The sequence below is a fragment of the Cynoglossus semilaevis genome, chromosome 9, assembly GCF_000523025.1.
Source record: "Cynoglossus semilaevis isolate Cse_v1.0 chromosome 9, Cse_v1.0, whole genome shotgun sequence".
In the NCBI taxonomy this organism is placed as follows: Eukaryota; Metazoa; Chordata; class Actinopteri; order Pleuronectiformes; family Cynoglossidae; genus Cynoglossus; species Cynoglossus semilaevis.
This window is the reverse complement of record NC_024315.1, coordinates 4,149,109-4,175,751: the sequence shown is the minus strand read 5'-3', so window position 1 is coordinate 4,175,751 and position 26,643 is coordinate 4,149,109. Positions and strand designations below refer to the sequence as shown.

Here is a 26,643-nt window from a genome sequence, read left to right as displayed (position 1 = left end):
TGCAATTTACATACCATATATATATTTATTTGTATTTTATATATGTTTTTTCTATGCATATATAGAAATATTTTAAAATTTTTAAAAAAAGTGTCACTCTATCCTGAGATTGTCAATTTTGCTCTACCTGAATTAGTTCCACTGTTTGGTTATGGCTCCTTTTTTAAATACCTATTGTCAACATTAACTAGTCCCATTTTGTGTTTGAACATAACATTATTCCACATGTAGAAGATAGTTTATTGTGATCTATTGTAAAACACTTATCAATCAAATCAGCTTTTGCACAAAAGAACTGTAAATTAAAAAGACTGTATTACATTTATTCACCATGATCTGAAATGCCATAAAATAATGACTTAACAAGAAATATGTCAAATCATAGTCAAACACATTGAGCTCCTCTTTCATCATGACCAATTTTTTTTTAATTCAACCTTAACAGCAATGCCTATAATTTTTTTGTGCCACTAAAAAAATAAACAAAAAACAAAACAAAAACAAAAACAGTGTGGCCATTTATACATTTGAAGATTTAGCTTTCACTTATTTAGTAATGGTATTTGCATTCATGCTTTTCCCACTTCCACTGAGCACAATATATGGTGTTTTCTGAGATTTCTGTTTCTCCTGAAGCAGAGCCACAGTTCCTAGGGGAGTATCACTGCTGCTCATCTTTTTCAGCAGGGCCTCTTCTTCCAACTTTTTCATTCTCCTCTCTGTTTTCATTTTTCCTGACCCTTTTCCATGAAAGCGATGAGAAAGTTGCCGGAATGCTTCTTTTGGGGTGAGTTTCCGCCCGGACTCATCGACATATTCAATCTTGACATCTGGTTTGTATGCATCTTTCTCCTTGAAATCTTGCGTGAAGCCTCTGTATTCTTCTCTGCGACTGTACTTATCATCAAATCCCATCTTGTCTTCAATGCAGTAATTAACGTTAGGCAAGGCTCCCTTTGTAGCTTTGACACGGGCTACCTTCTGCATTTGAGTGTCCAACATACCCTTTTTTGTGCACAACAACAAAGCAGCAGCAAGGCCAGAGTTGACGATGGGTTCCTCGTCTAAAATGGTGGCCGAAGCTGTGGCAAAGTCAGGTTGTTTTTGCTCTTCATCCAAATTCACTGTGCTCCATCCAACATTTTCATCCATTTCTGAATCTGAATCTCCAGCATCATCTTTCTCTTCTGTCTGTTCGAAATCCATGATATCTTCTTGGTCCTCTCTGTTACCTGACAGTCCATAGGTTGGAATGTCACCCAGAGTCCTGCAAAACTCTGAAGTAGCATTGAATACAATGTTGCTCTTTCGATCAGCATCATTTTCGTTCTGCTTTTCAATATGGATTTTAGTCTGCTCCACTACTTTCTCCCCAGAGTCTTTAAGGAGCTGTTTTTGCTTCAGCTTCCTTTGCTTCTCAAGCTGTTTCTGTAGTTCTTGCTCTGCCTCGTCCTCTTCAATTGCAACAGCCTCAGGAACTACGAAGTCTTCATCATCACTAATGTCCATTTCTGTCATCCTGATGTCATCAGACAACAAGGGGATTTGGTTTTGCACTCTGCTCTCCACCTCTTTTACTTCCTCATTGTCCTCCTCCAGCTGTCTGCAGCCCCGACCACGTGTTCTAGAGCCAAAATCAGAAGTACGAGTGTCATCTGGGAGTTGTTCCTGCACGGCCATTTTCTTCTCCTTTTTTCTGATTTTCTTAATGCGGCATTTTGTCTTTTTAAAGGAAACCATTTCCTGAGGTGTATAATACTCTGAGGCGATTGTGAGTGCGGGCAGTTGCAAAGATTGGGCCTGATTACGCAGAGTTTCTTTCATGGCCTGGAGCTCGCGCTCCCGCTCACCATCAGCGAAGCCCCCAGTGTTCAACCGGAAACTTTTCTTTTTTTCACCATCAATTTCTTCATCGTACTTTGAAAGGACTGAGCGAGACTTGAATGTAACCATATCATCCACACTTTCCTCTTCTTCGTATGGCTTGTAGTCTGGCTTTTTCTTTTTCAACTCAATATTTTTTTCAGCTTTTTCCTTGTCTACCAGACCTACGTTCACAAGCACATCTTCTTTTTCTTCAAGAACACCTTTGTCTTCTAGGGTCAGGATGACAGTCTTACCCTCATCAAATGATTCCACCTTGTGTTGCACTTTCAACCCCTTTAAATCTTGGGATGTGTAGGCATCATTCTTGATATTTGCAAACTCCTCTTCTACAAGACTGCTCACACCAAATTCCTCATCCATTTCCTCTAGGAGCTTGGCTCTTTTTTCAGCCATTTCTTTTTCTTTCGACAGCTTTCTGCTTTTTTCTACCCAGGCAGCTGTGTCATCTAGCCAGTCATCCTCAGCAAGGGTCTTCACTTTCCCTAACTTCTGATTAAGTAGGCGTTTTTCTTTCATAGCAGCAAGCTTCTCTTTTATGTCTTTTTGCTGCTGAATAAGAACCGGATTAATAGTTGTGGCTACCATTGGATCCTCTTTGGTACCAAGCTCCTTCTTGGTCTCATTCAACTCCAATGGCTTAAGGCCCAGCTTTGCTCTGAGTTTGTTTGTTTCATCAATACTGAGCGAAGCATCTCCGCTGGCAGAATGAGGTTCAATTTCTGCACCTTTCTCTTCATAACCAGGGTCAACCTTTTCTTTTTTCACACGAGGCTCACCGCTGCTTTTCTCAACTTTACTGCGGCTCTCTCGGCTGCTTTTCTCCCGGGACCTGGAACGTTTTCGTTTGTCTTTATCTCGATCCGAAACATCACGATCCTTGTGGCGATGTTTCTTGTGTTCGCGGCGGCGATCCTCTGTGTCCTTATCGCGACTCTTTTCTTTGTGTTTCTTTGACGACCCCATAATTTGTGTTGGTAAAACCGCTGGTAAAACAGATGGAAACACAACAAGTTAGATTAAACTAATACGTACTGTATCTCTTTTAGATAATGTCCCCTGAAGGTAAACGAAATTCTGACTTTCATTGGCACGGGTTAGCTTTACAAGCTAAAAGGCTAAGTGACAACAAAGCTCAGTCGGCGCTGAACCAAAAATAGAAGATGAACTGAAATCGTTGTATTTACTGTTGACAAGTAGAAGCAGGAAAAGATTCCCGACCTTTCGAGTTCAAGCTTTGAATTCGATTCCGCGTGAAGATACAGAATTCTCTCTATAAAACGAACTCACAACGATCATCGACGTCTCCGTTCTTTTCCGGTGGTCAATCATTAGTTAGCAACAAACAACACGCCATCTGGTGTTCAGGGGTGTAAATGACAACCCACGATCAAACCCATTTTAGTTTTAGCAACGAGAACAGATTCCTGTTTATCCGAAGACTTCAGCAACATCCTGGGCAAATTTATGAAGACGCCATAGAATATGATGTGCTAGACGACATCATCTACAGTGACTGGTAACATTAACGTTATGTGTGTTAATGCCAGCTAACGTAAACTAGCTCATTTGAATTAATAAAAACAATCGCTAGTGTCAACCTGCTGTTTTAGATGACGGATGGTTATACTAATAGGTCGTTTTGACATGTAGCTTTAATTTACAATATCACATAGGTTATTATTAGTTATAAAGAAACGACATTTGTTGAGCTTTTACTGAAATATCAAAGATATTTCCCTGGTGTTGGGCAGTTGTTAGCACGTTGTGTAGCATTAGCAGATACTAGCACAGTCTTTGCAACTCACGATGACCATGGAGCACTGTAATAGGTGTAATGTCAGTGACGTATGCATTAACGCTGATGTTCTGGATATCAGAAATATTCACCTTGGGTGAGCTGATACAGATATTGGTTATTGGGTGATGCAACGATTTTGTGACTTTATTCAGAGCCGTGGTTAAGTTTTTAGGGGTGAGATAAACTTACTTGCACTATTAGATTTTACCAAGTCAGGGTTGACATATCTCAGTCCGAAGTGCCGCGAGTATTTAAGTTACTCTTCACATGCACATTTCCGAATGAGAATAAAATTACTTTGTCCACTTTAGATGCATAATCACTGCGCTCCCAATGATCCTTCACTTCTCATGGTAATGTTGTTTTTACAAAGCAATACCTTGTAACATGAACTGTATTCCCCGATACACTGATTGAATTATAAAGAGGAGCGTGTTCGCTCTATCCTTAGTGACTTGGACTACCATCGACCCAGTTTTAGTCAGTGCCAAGAATATATCTGTCTGCACCTTAATATTGTAATGGATTTCAGACAGGTGAGGGTGCACAAAGGGCAGGGTAAATTATTTTAGTGGAGACTGTTTTATGTAACGAATCTACTAATAACAATGTTGCATATACATATGTTCACAATTTAACCAGAATAAATACAGGTGCAACCTATTAAATATGAAGTATATGCTTCAAAATTAGGTGTTATTTAGTTAGGGTTTTTTTCGTTGACTGCTCTACTACAATGGGAAACTGTTGCCTTTGCCTTGTGTGGCTTATAACACCACGACTTTGCTAATAATTATAGATAAATTAATTACTTACTGCTGTGGAAAATACGCTTGACTGAAGAATAAATAAATAGTTTAATAGAATGTTTCACTGTTGAATAGTCCATCCACATTAGACATAGTTCAGTAGAGTAACTTATGGCAGCGTTGTTAAATAAGCAGTTTGGCTTCTACAATATATAAACATGTCAATTTTTATATATTGAATATATAAAATATAAAATTATATATATATATATATATATATATATATATATATATATATATATATATATAATTGAATATATAAAAAAATAAAAAACAGGCTTTGCAACCCATAAGTAACGGCTGGGGTTTTTTTTAATGATTGCTAGTTACTAATATAGTGACGATATTAGGGTGTTCTATTGAAAGAGTGCCTGGAATGTTGACCAGCGGGTTGGCCGATGCATAACTGGGTACTGCGTGTTTTCATAGAGATTATGCGACGGAACAAAGTGAACGTCAGATTCAGATTTGAACGGAAAGTAAAAAGTATGTCTTAGAGTTTCTAAAACAAACAAACTCCAAACTTTGTATCAGTTTGCCGAGTTGGGCTAAGTTAGACTCCGTGTTTATCCTCTCGGGATCAGTGAAAAGTGAAAGCTCGCGGTAACTGGCTGCCTGACGGAGAGAACTGAGTCATTGTTGTTACCCGGGAATGTGAGCGGGTCACACAAACAAAACAAAATAGCTTAATAGCAGCTAACGTCAACGGACAGTGAAACCAAACCGTAACCATACACGAACACAGTCGACGACCGATACCTTTTTTTCATAACTCTATTGTTTTTGGCGACTAAACGTTGGCTAAAGTTCGACTGCTGTGGGTAAGGAACGAGGCATTTGTCGCTTTCATTTAGCTGTTAGCTGTAATGATTGCCACATTTAGAAGACAAGCCAAGTGAGCAGTGTTTACATTAGCGTTATGGTCAGCAGTCAACTCAGTTTACGCTAACCTGCTGCTGGTGGTGTTGTTTTTGTTATGCCATGCTATATTAATTGATATCATCGTCTTTCATCGAAGTTACGGTTTAATGCTAATGTTTTATGGTAAGCGAGTCACATTAAATATAACTCCTTCTGGTTTTAGAAGTAACCATAGGCAACTATACGTCAGTGTTACAATTCAGGCTATATCTCACTTAATGTAAAAGATAATGGAACATCATTTTGACAGTCAGCAGCTGTATTTCACCAGATATGCATTTAATGTTATCATATTTTTTAAGATGTACATTTTTTTATGTAAAAGACCTAACCGTATTGTTCTTCAGAAATGTAGATATTTAATTTTTACCATTTACAGTTATCATTCTCTTCCCTGATTTGATTACTTATTTAGTCGATGGTATTAATGCCTAATAACTTTTCAATCAAGTTTTTTTTATGTCTGCTTGCAAGACAGTTGGCAAAGCCAATCAGAACGGCATATTTTGTTTGCTAAAAATATTAGGCTCGTGGTATGGCGACCGGAGGAGCTCCGTTTGACGGTAGTTCAGAAGAACTACAGAACTGGACTGTAACAAAAGGCAGTCTGGAAGATAGGCTCAACAACATGGTGAGCACCCATCACTACGTATTCAATGACAAATACCTGTTTGTTTTATTTTCAATCATTACTATAGTGTATTTTCAAGAAGCAAAATAGTCCATTTTAACATTGTATCTGTTCTGCAATGATTTCTATCATAACTTATCTGATGCAAACAAAACCCACAAATTGCTTGAATGTTTGCAGTTGGCTTGGTAAAGATAAACTGATGTCTCTAAATGACTACATGTCTGATGTACAGCCAGCATGACAACAACAACAAAGCATTGTTCCTCTTTGATGTCTGTTTATTAAAGGATATTTTGTGGATATTTATCATAGGAACATAATTGAGTGAGGCAACATTAAAGTGCAACCTCAAGTCAATGGAATAATTAATTTATAATTCAAAATCCTGCTTTGATAACTGCATTTTCAAAGATTGGAGTGATTGCTGGTACTATATACTCTATGCTTAAATTATTCTTGGGTAAAAGCCATTAAAATCATGAAAACATAAGGCTTTCCTTTTCTTCCGAAGGAACCTTCAATGGTCCAACCGATATTTGCAAAGTGAATTGTAATTAATCCCCTTTAATGGAGTACTTAAAACAAACTAAAGCAGTTTCTTTATGACCTTTTTCAGCTTGTTAGCAATATTTGTGTGTAATAACCTTTGTTTATCACATAAATGGATCATCACAGGAACATGCTATAGTGGGGAAGCATTATCTCAGGTGTTTGTTTTCATCTGGTCCTAAACATCCTGGAATCCATCCTGTTTTTTCCTCCTTGTGATTTATTAAGTACAGTAACATGTACAATCATGTATGAACATATACATAATGATCAATCTTCTGTTTTCTCATCTGCAGGCCTGGGGTATACAGCAGAAGAAGGCCAACCGATCTTCAGAGAAAAACAAGAAAAAGCTGTCGGCCAGTGTGGTGGAGAGCCGCATGACCAATGATATTTCACCAGAGTCCACTCCAGGTGCTGGTCGCAGGAGAGCACGCAACTCTCATTCCTTCGCACACATTAAATACACCACGCAGATGTCTGTTCCAGACCAAGCTGAGCTGGAGAAGCTGCGCCAGAGGATCAACTTCACTGACCTGGATGAGGTAAAACACTTTAGTTGTTCTTTTGTCGAGGAACATAGAGGAGACTGCTTCAGAAAGTGACTTACTTCAGGGGTTCCCAAACTTGTCCCCCTTTTGTAAATAGGTATGTTGTTGCAGATGCATTTTCTACTACACTTTCTGGAGACTGCTATTATCATTAAACAAAAGAAAAATAAATTACAAGTTGCTCCCCTGAGACAAAAAAAAGAAAATATTTAAGTTGAAATGCATAGTTCTGCTCCCTCAGCTTTGGGAAACATGGGAAACTCATGTTTTCTTGTTCTTTTACTGCTGTTGTATAGCATAGGAACTGTCTGTAATTCCTCTTGGGTTTTTAACTACTTTTTAACTTGTTCATTAAGTAATCTGACCTAATCTGCTGTGCTGTGTAACATACTGGTAGTTGCATAATGACATTTCTACATAGCTATGATATGTTTGTGCAGATTTACTTTCCTGTCTATAAAATGTGTTTTAAAATAAATGATCATTTAGTTATGTTATTGCACTGATGTGGCTTTTCCTGTTGTAGAAAGGGAGGAAATCATGGCATGAAAATCATCATAGTTTAATTAGTAGATGGTGGCTAACATTGTTGTGTGTCTGCATATTAGAACAACAGTTTTGAAAAAGAGATGATAAAAAAAACCATCAGAGCTGTCAATCAACAGACTAGCAAAACTTATATTATTTAATTAGTAATTTTTACTGCTGAATTGCTGAATTTAATACACTGATCACTTATTGTGATGTTATATTAAAGGAAAAAATGTCCCCCCAATGATGTGGGTTCATACTTATATTATATGCGTATATTGGAAAATTACATTAATGCTTTGCAAGACATTTATGATGATTGGAAAAAAAACTTAAATTCCATAGGCTTCATTACATGAAACGATCCATTTTTGTAGCGGTCTTTTGCTGATTAGTAAGCAATCGAGAGTAGAAACTTTGTGAAACCTGTGTGTTGTTTCTGTCTTCAGAGGAGCATTGGCAGTGACTCCCAGGGGCGTGTCACAGCTGCCAACAACCAGCGCCAGTTGGCTGGAGAGAACAAGAAGCCCTACAACTGCCTACCTCTGCATGTAAACACAAACAAAAGCAAGGAAATGCTTCCTCCCTCTGCCTCTGCCCCTGCTACCCCTTCTGTGATTAAAGAAGCCAAGAGGCAGAGTACAGGACTTCGGGATCCTTTAACCCCTGTGATTCCTACCAAGGAAACTGCGAGGGTCAGTCATGGTGGAGCTGAGAGGGGGCTCCTGGTGCAAAGAGAGTATGACAGAGGAGAGCCACCAATAGACAGCAGCCAGGTACAATTTTCTGTTGAACCATGGTGTTCATGTACTTCTTTTAATGACAACACATTATGGTACAACTAAGTAATCTCCATGGAGGTGAGAAAAATCAGCTTTGTTGGTGTAACATATCTCAAGCACACAATCTCTGTTTGGTGGTGAGAGTGATTATATTTAAAAACTGAACTTGAGATTCAAGGGGTGTTGTGATAAAATGAAGACTTTATTGGTCATCGTACATACTGTATCTAGACACAGAACCATTCAACAGAATTTGTCCTCAGCATTGCACACGCCACAGGAGGTGTTTTTGGTTTTTAGGTCTTGGCCAGGGATTTAAGTCTGTGACCCCCTAAAAACAAGGACTATCCTCAGAACACTAGGGGTCACCAACCTTTTTGAAACTGAGAGCTACTTCAAGGGCACTTAGTAATACAGAGAGCTACTTGTTTAATACAGACTTCACAAACAATGTAATAATAACTAGTTCTAGGACATACCATATTAGACACTCTTCTTACCATTTGAATATCATTGCAGGTGGAACTGATGAAAAAGCACAGTAACAGTACATTTTTAGACCCTCTTGTTGACTAGTTATATTTTAAGAACATAGGTTGCGGGCACCTTAGGTAGTCAATAGGGGCTACCAGGTGCCCCCAGGCACCACGTTGGTGACCCCTGCACTAGACCATGGTGGTGCATGTAGTGTCATCATAGTGACACCTGTATTGTTGGAAAAGTTATCCATTCAGTTTAAGCAAAAGCTTATGACACACAACATGTCAGTAATGCATTGAAACAATTTGTTGACTAGCTAAGTGTAGAATGTCTATTGGATTTAGAATTAAAGGACCCTTTTATTAATGATCAGTTTTTAAGTTGTTTTGTCAAGAGTCTAAAGCTTACATTAAGTCAATAATATTGTGGTACATTCTACGTTCACACCTGTACAATGTAAGTATTTCATTCCTCCCCACAACTACAGTAAAGTAGAGCTCTGATAAAAGTGAGCTTCAGAAGCTGGGCTGTATTTAGGACACTATAAATATTCCACCCCTGGTACCTAGAGTGCTCGGTTTCCTGTGTGCCCAACCCTCTTTCTGTCCTCGTTCAGCCCTAGATTAAGCTGTCGATACAGATGCTGGCTCACCTGTCCTCTGTCTCCGCTCCATGTCATCGCTTGTTTTACTCCTTTGAAACTTACACCCGTACACCTCCCTTTCTTCTTTGTCTGCTCTCAGGTGGTGAGCAAACTGATACAGATCCGCGAGTACATCAGTAAAGCCAGCTCTATGCGGGATGACCTGGTGGAGAAGAACGATGTGCCGGCCAACGTGGAACGTCTTTCCCATCTTATCACTCACCTCAAGGAACAAGAGAAGTCTTATTTACGTTTCCTGCAGAAAATGCTGGTAAGTTTATGTAAACAGCGTTTCCATAACCTGATGTTGTCTCATGATTTGTGTCCTATTTTGAAATGAGCTTGACTTGAACTTCAGCTTATTTGAAGCTGAAGTTGAACCTGTTTTTGTTGGTACTTAGACAGCCAGCTGCAAACTGTTTTTTTAATGACTTTGTCTTTTCTTTGAAACCAAGTAGAGCTCTCTTTCATGTTGTTGTAACAGAATTGGAACATAACAAACACACTTTGTGAGGGTGTTTGGGTGTCAAGCATTACATACATTTTAAAAATATTACTTACAAATAATAACACAAGATTGCATTTACTGTTTCTTATATTACCAATCATTTCCAAGTGAGATGTATCATTTACAGTCAATAGCTTCTAACTTTTTTTTCCCTTTTCAGGCACAAGAGAATGAAGAGGACGATGTAGGGACCCTAGATTCTGCTGTGTGCTCAGGTTCACTGGCAGAGAGCATTCCAGTTAATATTGAGGTTTGTTTTCCTAAATCCAAAATGCTGCCCTGTGATTTGTTATTGACTCTTTCTTGTTAACTCTCTCTTGCAATGTCGACAATTTGATACTGATATTTTTTACAGGGTGGCAGGGTGGTTGCGCGTGCTGACCAGAAGGAGGAGTTGGAGAATCTGCGAAAGCAGCATGAACTGCTAAAGAAGATGCTGGAGCAGCAGGAGCAGCTCAGGGTCCTGCAGGGCCGACAAGAGGCCCTGATGGCTATGCAGCAAAATGCAGAACAGGCATTGGCTGTGATTGAAGACACTGGTGAGATTTAACAGTAATTACTGTGTAACGGAGGTGGACAACAGTCAGATGTTGTCCGTTTATATTAACTTTGTTTCTTAGAGCAGTGGTGGCTTAGTGGTTAAGGAAATTAACTTAAGTCTACGAGGTCGTAGGTTCGACTCGCACTGTTCTCCTTCGGGTGTTTGCTTACTTTGGTGTTGGGTGGAATGCAGAGGTCACATTTCACGCTGTGTCACAATGATAAATAATTCACTTTTTTTTTATCTGAAATGTGTGTTTACACCAGTTGTCACAGAAACCACCGGCAGTGTGTCAGGACTGAGCATCACCTCAGAACTGAATGATGAGTTGAATGATTTGATACAACGATTTCACAACCAACTACATGACTCTCAGGTAAGAAGACGATTAGCCCTAGCCTTTGGAAACTATTTTAAAACATACGTTTACAGAGAATTAATACAAGAAGTAAAATTTATTTTCTTTATTATCTTTTACTGTGTAGACCAAAGCAGTACCAGATAACCGTCGACAGGCAGAGAGTCTATCTCTCTCCAGAGAGTGTTGGTCAAGACCTCCCCATGCTGTTGGTCCACCCAAACACAGACAGCTTCTCCATGCTGCGTCAGGTCCGCATGCCGGATTGGACACTGGTGTTGCGGCAGCCAGCGCAAAACTCACCAAACTTCAAGAACTGCAAGACAAAAAGCAAACCATGGACAAGATTCTCCAGGAGCTACATTCACTCAGAGACCACACTCTCAACAACAGCTCATGTGAGACAAGTGCATGTTTACAAGGCTCTTTGTTGTGCTCCACACATGCATTTTTAACAAAGGTTTTTTTTAAAACTATTTTAAGGTCGAGGTTTGTCGACACATTGTAGCATTGGGGGGTCTTCAGACTGTCCTTCTGCCCTCTCCTCTAACGGGGCTACAGCGTCCACTTCATTTCATCCGTCACTGACTCAACCCCAGGACAGTTCCAACTCCTCAGACAAGCTCAAGTATGGTCATAAACACATACAGCTTCCGTTAATTTTTTAACTCAATATTATAGTTTATAATTTATATTTAAATGTCTTCTTTCTCAACAGGAAGCTAAAAGAGGTCCACAAACGTTTAAATGAGCTGCGAGAATTAGTTCAATACTATGAACAAACCTCAGACATGATGGTTGACGCGATTAACGAGAATGTGAAAGAAGATGAAGGCGATGATGAGGAGGAGCAGGAAGAGGAAACAGACAGTTCCCTGTTTGAAGTCATGTTTGATTCTGAACAAGAGAATCGCCAACCAATAACTAACATCAGGTAGATGTTCTAATGAATAAATAAAAAAATAAGATTGGATGGTTGCCCATATAAATAAAAACTCTGTTGTCAGTGACAACGGTCTCAAATTACAACGTTTGTTTCTATCTCTTTAGAAACCGCAATCGAAACTGGACAGATCTGAATAGCCTGACCGACAGACGCACCATAAGAAGCAATGGTACCAACAACCGGGACGGAAGACTGAACATCGAGTGTGAGATCAACAACCGGTCAGCTGCCAACCTCCGCAGCCTCAAAATGCCCTCAGCTATAGGTAATTGTATGTACAAACACATAGGTTAGTAGTAGAACTGGCAAACTAAACGCCGTAATCACTGTTATTTTTCAAATGAATCGGGTTTAAATTTTAATGCATGGGTAGTGAATAAACATTGATTTATGGGGGAAATGGGGAACACTTCTTGCTTAGGGTTAGGTTGAACTGACAATGACACAACTGATTGAAGAGACTCCAATCAGTTGGAGAGACTGACCAGGGGTCACCAACCTGTTCAAAACTAGAGCTACTTCAAGGGCACAGTAATATGAAGAGCTACTTGTTTGATACAGACTTCCCAAACAATGTAATTTTAGGGTATACAATAGTCCATGACCATCGTCATTGAAATTCAAATGATTCAATCTTCTCAGACCTTCCTATTGACTAGTTTTATTTTTAGAACATACCCCGCGGGCACCTTAGGTAGTCCACGGGCACAATGTTGGTGACACCTGCTGTATATTGATTATATCAATGAAGACAAATGCTGAAATTTGAAAACGACATGTTCTACACCATCAAAAATTAATAGTAATCACTGAACTCACTATGCACAAAATATCGGTATTGCAATTAATCATTAATAATCATGAAAAGTTATGATTATGATCATTCATGATTTATAAAATTATCAGGGTTACCCTGATATTACAACTTAAAACGTCAGCAGTGCGCTGTGGCTGTGGTGCAACTTTGTCCGGCACTTCTCTCTAAATTCCACTGGGAACATTATAGCAGTGGTGGAGAGCCTTGCAAGCCAGCTGAATTTGTGATATCACAAGATTCTGCAATGATTCTGAAATCATGCGAGACCAGGAGATCTTGCGATCAATGGACTGTATAAAGGAAACAATAAGAAACAGTTTACTTTGCCCCTCACAACTGGAAAAACACATGCATTTCTGCTTCTACCATTGTATAGATTTCTTCTCCTACCTTCTGCCATAGTATAGTATGTATTTTATTTTAAGGTGGTAGAAGTTGTGTGCTGACACCATGTCTAAGTTCCAGTCTTGTGTAATATGATCTGTTTAGATTGAAGTGGCATACGCCAGAAATGGACTTTCTACCTATCCAGCTATCTGGGACGCTCCTGAAAAGTGCCCGGTGGAATATTTCTAATTTATTAAAATGGCAGATAAATGCAGTGGTAACCACATCGCAGCTGTAATGCGCTGATGATGCATTCAGTGGAATATAGGGGTTAGGGTTTGACAGCCCTCATTAGTGTAACACACTTTTTTATATATAAATATAATAACTTGGCCTTACCTTTGACCCTGTTCAGATTGTCAGTACAACAGGGAGACATCATACAGTCAGTTGAAGGATGAAGATGAAGACAACTGTCTTGATAATGGCGCACAGACTGTGGCACCAGACAGTGAGGCATCGAGTCGGAGGAGCAGTGTGGGGAATGCAGATGATGCAGGGTTTTCTCAGAAGGTTCATCGTCACACAGCAAAGCAGAAGCTGCGGCAGCTGCAAGAACTGGTGGCCATGGTTCAAGTAAGAGAGTGGGCTGAAGTATTGTTTGGATGATGAAATACTGTAGTATTATTTTGGTGTCGCAACAACGACTGTCAACCAACTTTTTAGGATGATTGTATTTTATCTGGAATAATGGGTTATTTGGAAAATATATACATTTGCTTGTATGATTCCAGAGTGATGACACAGACGTCACTACAGCTAATGAAGATGAAGCTTTACACCAACAGCCAAACAACACTAGAACTACTGCTTCTCGGCCACTTGGAGCTGTGTCTAAACAGAATCCCAGAAACCTCACTCTGTCCAGTAAAGCCAGGTGAAGCATGTTTTTAATGTCGCAGAGAATCTGTTTGCAGAATTTTCACTTCATATGTCTTTACGTATTGACTTTAGGTTTTTACACATCAGTAAATGAAAACTACTCCTAATGCAGGGAGAAGTTGTATGAGGAGAAGCTGCTTCAGCAGAAACAAGAGCGAAAGCAGCTCCATGAAGAGCGGCAGAGACTCCGAGAAATCCAAGGAAAGATCCAAGATCTCCAGTGGGCTTGTCCTGACCTCCAGGTATTCCACACATGAACAAGCAGAGAGCTGGTCACTTTTTAAACTTTTCTGTCTTCCTTTCCTTTTGATGAGCATTGATTCAGAAGGTTGAACTCTTTAAAAATATAGAAAACACAGTTCTGTTTGAGTCCTTAACATTTACTTTTCTTTAATGTCTTTTTAGTCATCTCTGTCCAGCTCTATTAGTCAACCGCAGAAAAAAGCCCCAATAGCCAATCAAGTCGCCGCTCCATCAGAATCCAAAACAAACTCAGCGGTGCTCAAGGCCACTCCAGCAGAAGCTGCCACTTCCTCAGTCACTGATAATGAGGTAAGATGATTTTTATCACATATTGAAAATGCATGTCTATGTTGAGATCTGATTTAAAGACCTTACACTGTACATTGTCAGCAGCTTTGGTCGGAGATGCGTCGCCACCAGATCCTTCGGGAAGAGCTGCGTCAACGCAGGAAGCACTTGGAGTCCTTGATGGCTGAACACCAAAGACGTAGTGGTCTGGATGACTCTCCCACTCGCAGGAATGATGACCAGGATAGCTTGGCTACACCTTCACAACCTGTCAGTAGGGATGAAAGGTAGGGGACAGTCCTTTGTTACTTAGTCTACTCTGTGTTATTCTATTAGCTGTCAAACATTTCTCAATGGTTCTTAGGACAACGGCTTCCTGGGGTTCCACTCCCTGCCACCTCAATGGAGATGATAATGATGGTGACGGTGAAGATGACGATGATGGTGATGAATATACCGCAGACATAGGTGAAGAGGAGCAGGAAGAAAGTGCAGCAAGCACCTCTGATGATGACATCCACATATACCCTTCCAGCAGGAACCAGTGCTCGTACAGTGGCAGGAATAACCAAGGAAGGTGAGCCAAAGAAGAAAAAATACCATTTGTTCTAATACAACTGCTGATATTGAAAAAATATTTCCATTAAAATGGCTTGTCTGTGTCTCCAGTAACCTGAATCCCCCAGCAGCCTTCTCTGTGTGTAGTGGGAATCTTTCAAACAAAACCACTGGCAAACAACAAATACAACAGCAGCAGGAACTTCTGTCTCAGAGTTTGTCTGTAAACCACCACACGCAAAGACAAGAAAACTTTCGATTGCCCTCTGAGCTTTCTTTCATTGACTCCTCATGCCAGTGGCAAGAACAGGTCAGCCAGCTTCAGAGGCAACTGGATTTTAGCACCAGCATGTGTCAGACCCTCTTGCAGGACCAGCAGGTCAGTGCTTTTGCTAAGAGCTAAAATCTACATAGCTGAGTAATGTAAACCAGAGCTTTTAAAATAAAATACATGGCATTTTAGTTTGTGCAAACCTTTGAATTTCAAAATAAAAGTAATTATGTTTCAACCGTCTCCACAGAACCTGTCCTACATGTTGCAAACCCTGTTGACCGGCCATTACAGCATGTTACCGAACAATTTATCATCACCGCAGGTCCAACTGGTCATGCACCAGCTCAACCAATGTTACACACAGTTGACCTGGCAGCAGAACAATGTACAAAGGTGACAGCAGCAGCCTTAGAAATTAGCCACTGCATTTCTGTGATGATCTTCACTGTAACAAATCTTTTACCTTCAGGCTGAAACAGGTCCTGAATGACCTTATTAGACAGCAGCAGCAACAGCAGCAACAGCAGCAGCCACTTTCTCTGTCTACAGCAGGTTGGCAGACCCAGAAACAGGGCTCCTGCAAGGAATCTACCTCAACATCACCTGCTGTCTTTCCGCCATTTTCCTCCACCCTGCAACCTCCAGCCAACAACATGTCCACAGCTGCGTTATCCCCATTTCCTCCCAGTAAGTCGCATATCCTTATTCTCCTTATTATTTCCGTACTTCCCGGACTATAAGGCACAGTTAAAATCCTTAAGTTTTCTTAAAAATCGACAGTGCGCCCTATGTATTAATTCTGGTTGTGCTTACTGACCTCGAACCGATTTTTTAAAGACAAACCACACAGCGCATCACACATGATGTCACAGAACTAAAGCACACTGGGAGCCAACAATGGCGTTTAACTCTTGTTATCACCATTAGAAGATGCTCGACAACAACTGTTACAGTATGGTTGTGTAACCCAAATCCGCGCAACGTCGCGTCGTCCCTCCCAACACCCGGAGACTCTACGTTGGTTTTTTGAATTGTCGATGGATGGCGACTCGGACGCATGGCTGTCGATTTTTTCGTGGTCAAAAACTATTTTTATTTCTTTTTTTTATCGATACTGGCAAACACACACTCTCTCTTCAAAACAACATACGAACTTCCGCATGGCACAGCGTCAAAACAACCATATGGTGACCATCCAGAACAAAAATAGTGACAACCGCTCTGGAGGGGCGAACAACAACAACAGCGTCCTCCAGTGTCCAACTTAGGTCACTACCCTTTTCCACAAATCTCCCTCCCTATTGATCTGCGACTCCATGCGCGCCCATCTCACCGATATTGTCAAAACCCAAGTAAACCAAACTAATTCGGGGCTTGCCATCACTAACCAAAGAATTCCAACCGCTAAATATTGGTGTTAACAGGGCATTTAAAGTTAAATTGCGACCTGCGTGGGAGCATTAGATGACAGAAGGCGAACACATTCACCAAGACAGGGAGGCAACGCCGGGCGAGTTACGCCACTATCTGCCAATGGAACAGCAACGATAATGAAGAAAGGGATCCGGACATGCTTGATTGACTGTTTTGTTTCCCTTAATGCGCCTTATAACCCAGTGTGCCTTATGGTCCGATTATACGGTATTATTATTAATATACACCAGGCATCATCTTACAACTTATATATGTATGGTATATTTGATATATTTATAATTAAAAAACATTCTTGTTAAGATGAAAAAAATCAAGAAGTTTATGTCATTGATCTCCTTTTATTTCAGACTTTAGCCTGTATCCACTCTTCCCTGCTCCAGTCACTGACTTTCCTCAAGGTGCAGCAGGCCCTGCTGTTGCCGATCACCAAAAACAACAACTCGACCCCAACACCTCCATCAAAACAGAGTACATGAGTTTCCCTCCCCCTCTGCAACGTTCACCCCTCAACAAGACAACAGAACAAGGGTATGTCTTTGGATTTCTCCATCACCTCTATCATATTTTTAATGCAGTTAGGTTTTTCCAGCAATATTCTTTTCCATTTCTAGACCAGGTATATGGCTCAACACCTGTACAAACAACAACATCCAGCCTCACTCAAACACACAAGAGACACAGCCCTGCTCTCCAGTTGTTGTTAACAGTCACCCAAGAAGTCAAGAATTTGATAAGACATCACAGGAGAGCTTTAGCAGCATGCCTGACCCTGTGGATCCCACCACCGTAACAAAGACATTTAAGGCTGGACGTAAGGCCTCGGCACAAGCCAACCTGGCCTCCCGTAGCAAGACACCTGGGTCAAAGAACCGACGAAAGAGGAGGAGCAAAGGGCAGAACAGAAACAGTGAAGGTGAGAAAAGGGGTTATCTGCTGTAAACATGTTGGTTAAAAACAGAAAATAAAAATGTTTTCCCCCCCTTTTCAGACCATGAGAGTGACAGTGTGAGCAGCATTGCAGACTTTGCCCAAGAGAGGGCAGTCATGTCGTATGACAAGGAGCACAATCAAAGTCTGCTGGACAGGCTGACTAGAGAAAAATTGAATAGTCGGACTAAGCTTGGAAATAAAAGAAATGACCTTTCCTCTGGTATGTTTTTGTGGCAATGCCAAATATCCTACACCTGTACTCTTGTACTAGATACTTTTTTCACATCTCTTTCTGTCCATTCTGTACATCCTTTACTGTCGTTGAATATTGGTCATCCTCACATGTTTAGGGTGAATTAATTTTTCTCACTCACAGCTTATGCTTGGAGAACACCCTTCCTTTCTAACAGAATTGCATGCACAGAGGCACCAGGTAAACTCCATCACTAAGTTGATGTTACGTCACCTAAACAATTCAAGCCTGAGCCATTTTTAACACATAAAAAATGCTGTTTTTTGTTCATTGAATGTATGTTGAACCCCGCAGATGCCAGTAACGACTTCTCTCTGTTCGAGGCACTGAGGGAAACCATTTACTCGGAGGTGGCCACACTGATCTCCCAGAATGAATCTAGGCCTCACTTTCTCATTGAGCTTTTTCACGAGCTGCAGCTCCTCAACACTGACTATCTACGGCAGAGGGCGCTCTATTCCCTCCAGGTGAGGACAGACATGTTTTGTGCACAGATCGGTGCTGAATAGCCCTGTCCACTTAAATTATTTATAGATAAAGTCTAGTAGTCTATTTACTTTATATTACATTGTTTTTTGGCCTAAATATTTTGCACTGAAATTAAGTACACACTGGAGTCTATCAGCTCTCACAGCATTTTGCATCTGTGCAACATCATAGCCCCAGTTTCCATAAATGTATAAAAACGTCAAGGGTAATATGAGCACAAGAACTGTTGAGGAAAATTTAGTTAATTGTTTTTGTCATGTTATAATAATTCACAGACACCGTCATTTTGTTCCGATAATGCATGCATTATTTTCTAGCTTGCTGGCACTGTATATCCAGGTTCCAAAACTTTTAGCAAGTTCTTAAAACCTTGGCACTCCACAACATAGATGGGCCTCATATTCTGTGCAATAAAATTTACAAATCCTTCTGAGATGTCGTTTTTGCATTTGGATGATAGAGGCTGAACAACCAGCGTTGTTTGTGTGAACATCTGATGGAAGTTGTTGACGTAGCGGGCAGGTGCGCCTGTGGTTATAAAATGATTATCAGAATGAATAAAGTAGTATCAAAAATTGACCAATCAGAATTTTAGTAGAGCCAGAATGCACCAACTAACAAATCAACGCATTAACAAATCTTTAATTTTTTGAAAAATGTTTGCTCCTTTCACCAAATCTGCTATGAAACTCCTCATTTTGTGTTTACTCCAGGATTTAGTGACCAGACATCTGGCGGAGAAGAGTGCTGCCCAGGACCATCTGTCTCCTCACGGGCCTGTGTGGGCTGCAGGCTCTCAGTCTGAGCTGACGCCCAGTGAGAGCCTCGCAACCAGTGATGCTGTGAGAGTCATATTAATGCTTCTCAGTGGGATGTTGCTGCAGTTCTACTGGCTGTTTAGTCTCTCTCCGGTTCTACCTTGTCCAAGTTTCCTCTTTTTTCGAGGCAGTGGTGGCTTAGTGGTTAAGGAAGCGGACTTAGGTCTGGAAGGCTTCAGGTTTGGATTCAACAGCTGCCAAGTTACCACTCACTGCTCCCCGGGCACTTGAAGCTGCCCACTGTTCACTTTGGTGTTAGATTAAAAGCAGAGGTCACATTTGGTTGTGTGCTGTGTCACAATGACAAGTAGTTGACTTTCCTTCTTATACATTTTTACATTCAACATTATTTTTCTTTGTTCTCAGTCAACCAGCTCAGAGTTCTTCAAATTGGCAGCCAACAATTTTGTGATTCCTGTTGTTACCTTTGCATAGTAAGGCGTGTGAACACTACATATAACCGAAGGTTCAATATAGACCTCAGTACTTGCCTCATGGTTAGGTGTGTTTTTGATACAAAAAAAAATAAAATTAGAAAGACAAAGTGTACGTGCTGATTATTAACAAATTACAGAAGTGGTGTTCACAAAGTCATGACAAAATCATCAGCAAAGCACATATCATGGTTCCTGATGCCATTGTGTTCTTTGGAGAGTTTAACTTAAGTTGCACTGTACATCACCATGGTTACCCTCTCTACACATCGTCATTAATGACTGCACTTACTTTTAACACCCTGCATGAAAAATAGAAATAGTGTTCACTCTTCAAAGTTTGAAGAAAGAAGAAGCCACTACTGCGTCTTCTGTAGGGCACAACAAAAGTTGGTCTTTCTTTTTGTAGAGCCTCATCTCAACGTGAATTTGAAACAACTTTTGTTTCACATGAAACTTGAAACATAATATTCTTCTTTCTAGGAGATGGTGGAGAAAAACCTTAGGCTCACACAGAACACGGTGAAAAAGCAGGAGGACACAGAGTCTGTGGACGACAGCCCCGTCTCCATCTCCTCCAACCTGGAACCATTTGCCAACGATGATTTGGGTAAAGTGTTGCCTGTCTCGTGCCCAATGTTTGTCATAAAATAGCAAAGAAATCTCTTTGGCCACATTCTAAAGACTGTGGAACTGCTCTGCTTGTTGACTTCAACTTCCTTAAGAGCTTGTCTTGTGAACCAACCAGTTTACACTTCAGGATCAACTATTTGTGAGCTAGAACGTGGTAGCGTCAGTCATTTTCTGAACAAAAACAACGTTTGACATTGATCCTCCAGTGTAAACACTGCTTTTTCAACTGTTGACACCCCATGTTTCTCTTTGCTCTTATTTCTTTGCTGCTCTGATAGGCAACACAGTGATTCATTTAGACAAAGCTCTGGCCAGGATTAGGGAGTATGAGCGCATGAAGCTAAAAGCTGAATTAAACCCCTGCAATGCCAGCAGTGCAGGTGTAGGTGACTCTGAGGTTTCACATGCAGAACAGGCTTCTGCTCTCTCTGCTGATCCACTGGAAGGTACTCAGTCCAAAACAACAAAAACACCTCACGTACACACACTGTTTAAAATCATCTGCTTTTGTGCTGAATTTGAAGTGTAATTTCTTGTGTCAGCAGCAAGAAGAGCAGCTGGAGATGCGGACTATCCTCAGATCAACACCCAGCAGCTGGACCGACAGATCAAAGCCATCATGACTGAAGTCATTCCCTATTTGACGGTAAAAGAAACAGAATGAAAAACAGCAACATAGAATCAACATGATGCTAAAACATAGATATGTTAGAGTCCTGCAGCTGCTGCATAGGTTTTGACTGTGGGTAGAAGTTCCAAGTCAAATGAAGACCAGTGAAAGTGTCAAGCTCAGGAAATAAACATTAGAGAGATGAGACAAGTTCATTTTGTTTATAGAGCATAAATCAACAAATCAATAAAAAACAGAAAAAATGACTGCATTCTTTATCCTTAGCTATAATCCGATTGCACTATTGGTGTGTATACACAGATCTGTGAAGTGTGTACCTAATGAAGTTGCCTGGTAAAAACATGTATCTTTTAGACGTTACTTGACAAAAATAGTTATCTGTTCTGTTTACTGTGACTGCAGACAGTAAGTAAATGCTGGAATGTTGTCTTATAGGAGAACATGGACGAGGTTTGCTCAATGCAGCTCTTGACATCCGTGCGCCGCATGGTCCTCATGCTCACCCAACAAAATGACGAGAGCAAGGAGTTTGTTCGTTTTTTCCACCGTCAGCTGGGAGGCATCCTGCAGGTCAGTACCTAAACCCAATGGCAGATGTTCTGTTCCAGGAGAACTGTTCAAATTTCCGTTTTTGTCTCTCATACCAGGACTCTCTGAGTAAATTTATCGGCCGGACTCTGAAGGACTGCGGAGAGGACCTCCTGGTGGAAATTTCTGAGATTCTCTTCAATGAACTGGCCTTCTTCAGGCTCATGCAGGATTTGGACAAAAGCAGTAATGTGGCCTCAGCTGCCAAGAAGAAAAATAAGAGGAGTGAGCAAACTACTAATGTGAGACATGCTGTCAATGTAAGTCATGTCTTTTTTACTTGATAATTTTTATATAAATAATGAATAGAAATTTCATTGTTTCATTAAAATGCCAGGTACAAAGTTGTTTGATTCTCCTCTAATTATTTTATTATATTAATCAGAAAAATCCAGTTGTTTGTGACAAGTCTCCGACTCCAGCCTATTCAGATGAAGACAAGGTGAGTCACATTGATGATGAAATCATTTTTTACAAGTCCAGCTCAACTATGTTTATTTTGGGGTTTTTTTCATGCAGGATCAAGATGAAACTGAGCAGCAAAATTATTCCATAGAAGAAGAAGAAGAACAACAACCACCACTGCCACTGCAGCAGCAGTGTTACCTGCAGATAGAGACGAAGTACAACTGCAGCAGTGAAGTGTCAGAAGCTGACGAGGAAGATGAGGATGAAGGTGCGGGACAGAAAATGTCTCTGTCCTTCAGTGAGTAAAAAGCTAAAGTATTTCGTCAAAGAAAAATATATTTGTATTAGTGAAGGAGCAAACTGTTCCACAAGGGGCCGCTGTGGAACAGTTTGCAGGTTTTGTTCCAACCAAGCAGCAGCACACCTGACTTGGCTCTTATAATCATCTGATCTGAATCTCCAGACAGATTGGTCAGTCACTGTGCTCTGGATAGGTTGGAAACCAAACTTTGAGCTCATTGAGGTCCTTAAGTGATTGAGTCATAAGTATTGGAGGTGTATGTTGAAATGCATTTTGGGTTATATCTGTGGTCCAAATGTGAAAAAAACATCTGACGACATTTTCTTGAAAAACAAAATTGTGAATTATGGCATATCGTGGGTGAGTGCATCCTTACATCCCTACTTTTTAGTGTGGAAGGTTGCAGACCACTAAAACAAGATTAGGTTGTGTGCTACTGGTTGTCCTTGGGCTCTCTCTAGTGGTTGGTGGGGCAATCCGATTCCTATTTGGATTTTGTAAACTAACGCCTCTAAGGACACATTGAACAATCCAAGTATCATGCAAAAGGATAAATTTGGAGCTGGGCTTGCACTTGACCTTGTAGTCTTTTGTACGTAGTTACAGGAATAACATAAAAAAATCATCTTAAATTAGTTTATCTAAATTTTTACTTCTTTTTCCAGATCTCTCCAAAGCAGAGACCCAGGCCCTGACAAACTATGGCAGTGGGGAGGATGAGAACGAGGAGGAGGAGTTGGGAGAGTTTGAAGCCGGACCTGTCGATGTCCAGACGTCATTGCAGGCTTCGGCTGACAGACAGGCAGAGGTGAGACACGTGTAGTGTCCCCTGAGATTCTTTCATTCTGATCTGATCACTGTGTCATGTTTCAGGAAACAACTGCCAATAAAATCCAGGAGATGAAAAGTGATCAGAGTCTAGAGGGTGGTGTTGGTGAGGCTTTTACCATTATTACTTTATGGACTTTTCTATTAAAACGACGTCAGCTGTGCAGTTTCTTCTCATGGATCTTTGAAATTTGCAGAAATAATCACACCAGTGGAGACTATCAATTCAGCCTTGGCTGAAAACACTACAGCAACAAGCCAGAGCCCGGAGGAGGGGGAGGAGGAGGAGCAGGAGCGGGGTGTCACAGACGAGAAAGCAGCAAGCACAGGAGTCTTTGAAGGACTGAAGTCCTCCACGACCAGCAGCCCTGACACAGACTCACCTGTCATGATCAACGTGGACGTAAGTCCGCAATGACTGTTGTGATACACCAATAATGTTTATAATAAAATCTAAAACTGGTGTAAAATACTCAAGAATGATGTCACAGACGAGAAAGCAGCAAGCACAGGAGTCTTTGAAGGACTGAAGTCCTCCACGACCAGCAGCCCTGACACAGACTCACCTGTCATGATCAACGTGGACGTAAGTCCGCAATGACTGTTGTGATACACCAATAATGTTTATAATAAAATCTAAAACTGGTGTAAAATACTCAAGAATGACTTTCTGTTATTTTTGTAGGAGGTGGCTTCAGGTAACACAAGCCAAAAGTCTGATGAAGAAGACTTTGTCAAGGTGGAAGACCTGCCTCTGCAGCTCACAGTGATGTGTGAGGTGTGTGTGTAACGTCGGAGTCAAAAAATGAATGTGTGTTGCTCTTCAATGTGCAATGTTTTTATTTCTGCCATTAAAACTGGGAACACTATGATCACAAAGCAGCTGTCTGAACTGCTGGGCCACAGGCTGTTGGAAAAGAATAAAAAAGAACCAATCACAGTGGAAACAAAGTTGACCTTTAAGTAATTTTTTAGGAGGAGCTACAGAAGAGAATAGTGGAGGAGCAGCAGAAGAATAACTTGTCTGAGGAGGTCCTCAATGGAAACACGGAGTCTCTGACCAGACTGGTGGGAAATGCACAGGCCCTGAAGGAACCAGGTAAAATAAAAATTTCAACCAAAGGTGTTTCCTAGGAAATTCATGGCTTGTGTTCACTGCAGATGTTGATTTATTTTTATTTATTTTTTAGATACAGTTGAAGAGCAGAGAATGTGAAGAGACACATCTAGCAGACCACGCTGGAAATCTGCTCTGCTTTCACGTCTCACTTTTTAATCTGCTTGTTTTAAGTAGCAGTGATTCCTGTATCACTCATTGACTGTTCTTCACACCACACAGTTGTTCAACACACACACACATACTCTTTCCTTCAAGCCCTGATGTCATTTAGCAGTAACCTGGGTTTTGGTTCATCTCCATGCTGCTGTTTCTTAAGCCTCAGTTTGAACATTTGAAGTTCTGGTTCCTGTGCTCAGATCAGCCTCAGGTTCCATCAGAGTTCTGGGATCTGTTTGACACGAGTTGTGAGAAATGTTCACTTTGTTTTTATTTATCCTGGACCTGTATCCCTCTTGTACAGTTTACATTTACTGTGCTTAATATTGATGAAATGACAGTAGAAAAGAAAGTTCAGCTTCAGCCATTGATTTTTATCTGTTAAGACTTTACTTTTATCTCTGATAACTTTTCTTCATCAACTGCATCGACTTCAGTGCAAGTTACAGTTTTTAATTAAATAAAGTTTTGAAACTGTGATCGTTGTGATTAATGTGTTTATATAGAACACCTGTGTTGAATCATCAGTTGTCTGCTGACAGAATGAAGTTAAGAAATGTGATATTGGCACCAAACCTTTTCTATATCTGCATTCATAGCAGTTGAAATGGGGGCCTAAAGGCAATGCAGTGATCAACGCATCATCCACAACTTTTTTTAAAATGTTTTACAGTCTGATAAAAGCGTATAATTACGAGGGCAAATATACAAATACATGAACCCAATATAGAAGCTTATACTGTAGTTTTTTTTACTAGTTTTTGAACTAATTTGAAACATTTTCTGTAAAATTTTGAATATTAGTAGGGTGACCACCACCAAGCCGACAAAATGTGGGACACGTAGCAGGTTTGAGTGGGACAATGAGGGTCAGCCGCAATCATTAAATTCCAACCCTTTTACTTACTTAAGTAACATGCATGTATCTTGCCTTTTACCCCCACAAAACTAACAAAAACTTTGATATACCTAAGACATAACCTAAACCTAAGAAGTACACACATGCTGCAATGTAACATTTATGGATGCATTCATTCTTCCACATTTAACAAAATAAGCAAATAGCGCACAACAAAAATGACCTGATCTCAAATTAAACCATTTCAATGTAAACAGGTCTCTGTCATACCAACCACTCCCATGAATTATATTGCCATCTGTGATAAAAACATGGAAATAAAAAATAAAAATAACCCAGCGCCACTAAACAGATTTTGCATCAGCAGTTGGCAGTCCAACAACCTTTTCTCTGCAGTATGAATAGCTGGTTTCTGAAACACATTGGTAGCTGAAAAGCAACCAAATGTTAAAACCAAGATTCAATGATCATGAATGTATATATTCTACATCGTTGTAGAACTCAATACAGCTGTGTTCAGAGTGACTTTTGACCCGAATCTCTCTGGATATTTTTTTAGTCCGAAAATGAATGTTCATACTGCACTGCATGGTAAACACTGGTAACTTCTACTGCAGTAATTTGATTTGGTTTGAGTGTCTCAACTGTGAAAACAAGTGTTTCTATTGCTATTTGTTAAATGTGACATATTATGCCCTTTTGTGCTTAAAAATCATTTCCTTCGTATCAATAACATACTTTGGTCAAAATACCCTTAGGTTTGACTATTAAAGTACTTTTTTAATCCTGCACTGACCCAAGTGCTTTGTTTCAGTGCCTTTATGGTCAGATTGACGGAACCTGACCCCAAATGTGCTAATGCTGACAGTGTCCAGCCAGAATGAGCTGGTATTCAGAACGTCATCTTTAAATGGACATGTACATTTTCTTAATTGATGTGATTTTTTTTAACTTCCTGTCATTTGAACTGTCTGCTTTTAGTTGGGTCATTGAAGTGACCCCGTATTTTTTTAGGTTTTGGTCAAATGCTTCCATCTAGTGGACAAATTTTAACCCGTATTCAAGCAGCCTGAACAGATGATTTCAATAAAGTCACGTTTTACTTTCGGCTACTTTTATATTTTAATTCTATTTCATGAAAGTCATAGTAAAGTAAGTCCTTATTGTGATTTTAGACATCCCAGAATAAGATTCTATTTTTAGTTCTTAGTGTAGTGAAGATTGTACACAGATCTCAGTCTGTGTAGGTTCTCAGTCCAATTGGCTTCAAATTCGTTATACCCCTGTGTTACAATGACAATAAAGGCTATTCTATTCTATTCATCCAGGTAATTTAATACAAAAAATAGTTACATCGAAAAGCAACTGGACAAA

General features: G+C 40.2%; 2 protein-coding genes across 12 annotated transcripts; one reads left to right on the top strand and one right to left on the bottom strand.

The window, feature by feature from the left end:
• Positions 1-224: 224 nt before the first annotated feature.
• Positions 225-3,314, bottom strand: sart1 (spliceosome associated factor 1, recruiter of U4/U6.U5 tri-snRNP). Of its 3 annotated transcripts, none has more exons than XM_008316597.3 (2): positions 3,175-3,314; positions 225-2,870 (listed from the first exon to the last, which is right to left on the bottom strand). In XM_008316597.3, the coding sequence occupies exon 2, from the start codon at positions 2,848-2,850 to the stop codon at positions 547-549; it is 2,304 nt and encodes a 767-aa protein (XP_008314819.1). In that variant the 5' UTR covers positions 2,851-2,870; positions 3,175-3,314; the 3' UTR covers positions 225-546. The 3 variants fall into 3 exon arrangements, with proteins under 3 accessions (XP_008314819.1, XP_008314817.1, XP_008314818.1); XM_008316595.3 differs by having other exon boundaries at positions 3,106-3,252; XM_008316596.3 differs by having other exon boundaries at positions 3,072-3,217.
• Positions 3,269-24,890, top strand: pcm1 (pericentriolar material 1). Of its 9 annotated transcripts, none has more exons than XM_025058913.1 (41): positions 3,269-3,403; positions 5,942-6,046; positions 6,895-7,143; positions 8,130-8,456; positions 9,686-9,856; positions 10,254-10,343; positions 10,449-10,632; positions 10,901-11,010; positions 11,120-11,390; positions 11,476-11,620; positions 11,711-11,926; positions 12,043-12,203; positions 13,498-13,718; positions 13,877-14,019; positions 14,137-14,266; positions 14,430-14,576; positions 14,658-14,842; positions 14,920-15,132; positions 15,225-15,492; positions 15,635-15,780; positions 15,857-16,074; positions 17,169-17,349; positions 17,433-17,734; positions 17,810-17,971; positions 18,128-18,184; positions 18,299-18,471; positions 19,207-19,335; positions 20,229-20,355; positions 20,657-20,824; positions 20,921-21,024; positions 21,445-21,579; positions 21,657-21,857; positions 21,983-22,039; positions 22,117-22,303; positions 22,972-23,114; positions 23,180-23,240; positions 23,332-23,435; positions 23,619-23,720; positions 23,820-23,912; positions 24,110-24,233; positions 24,325-24,890. In XM_025058913.1, the coding sequence occupies exons 2-41, from the start codon at positions 5,951-5,953 to the stop codon at positions 24,348-24,350; spliced, it is 6,327 nt and encodes a 2,108-aa protein (XP_024914681.1). In that variant the 5' UTR covers positions 3,269-3,403; positions 5,942-5,950; the 3' UTR covers positions 24,351-24,890. The 9 variants fall into 9 exon arrangements, 8 of the variants coding, with proteins under 8 accessions (XP_024914681.1, XP_024914684.1, XP_024914680.1 ...); XM_025058912.1 differs by lacking the exon at positions 3,269-3,403 and adding an exon at positions 4,863-5,315; XM_025058916.1 differs by lacking the exon at positions 5,942-6,046.
• The last annotated feature ends 1,753 nt before the right edge of the window (positions 24,891-26,643 follow it).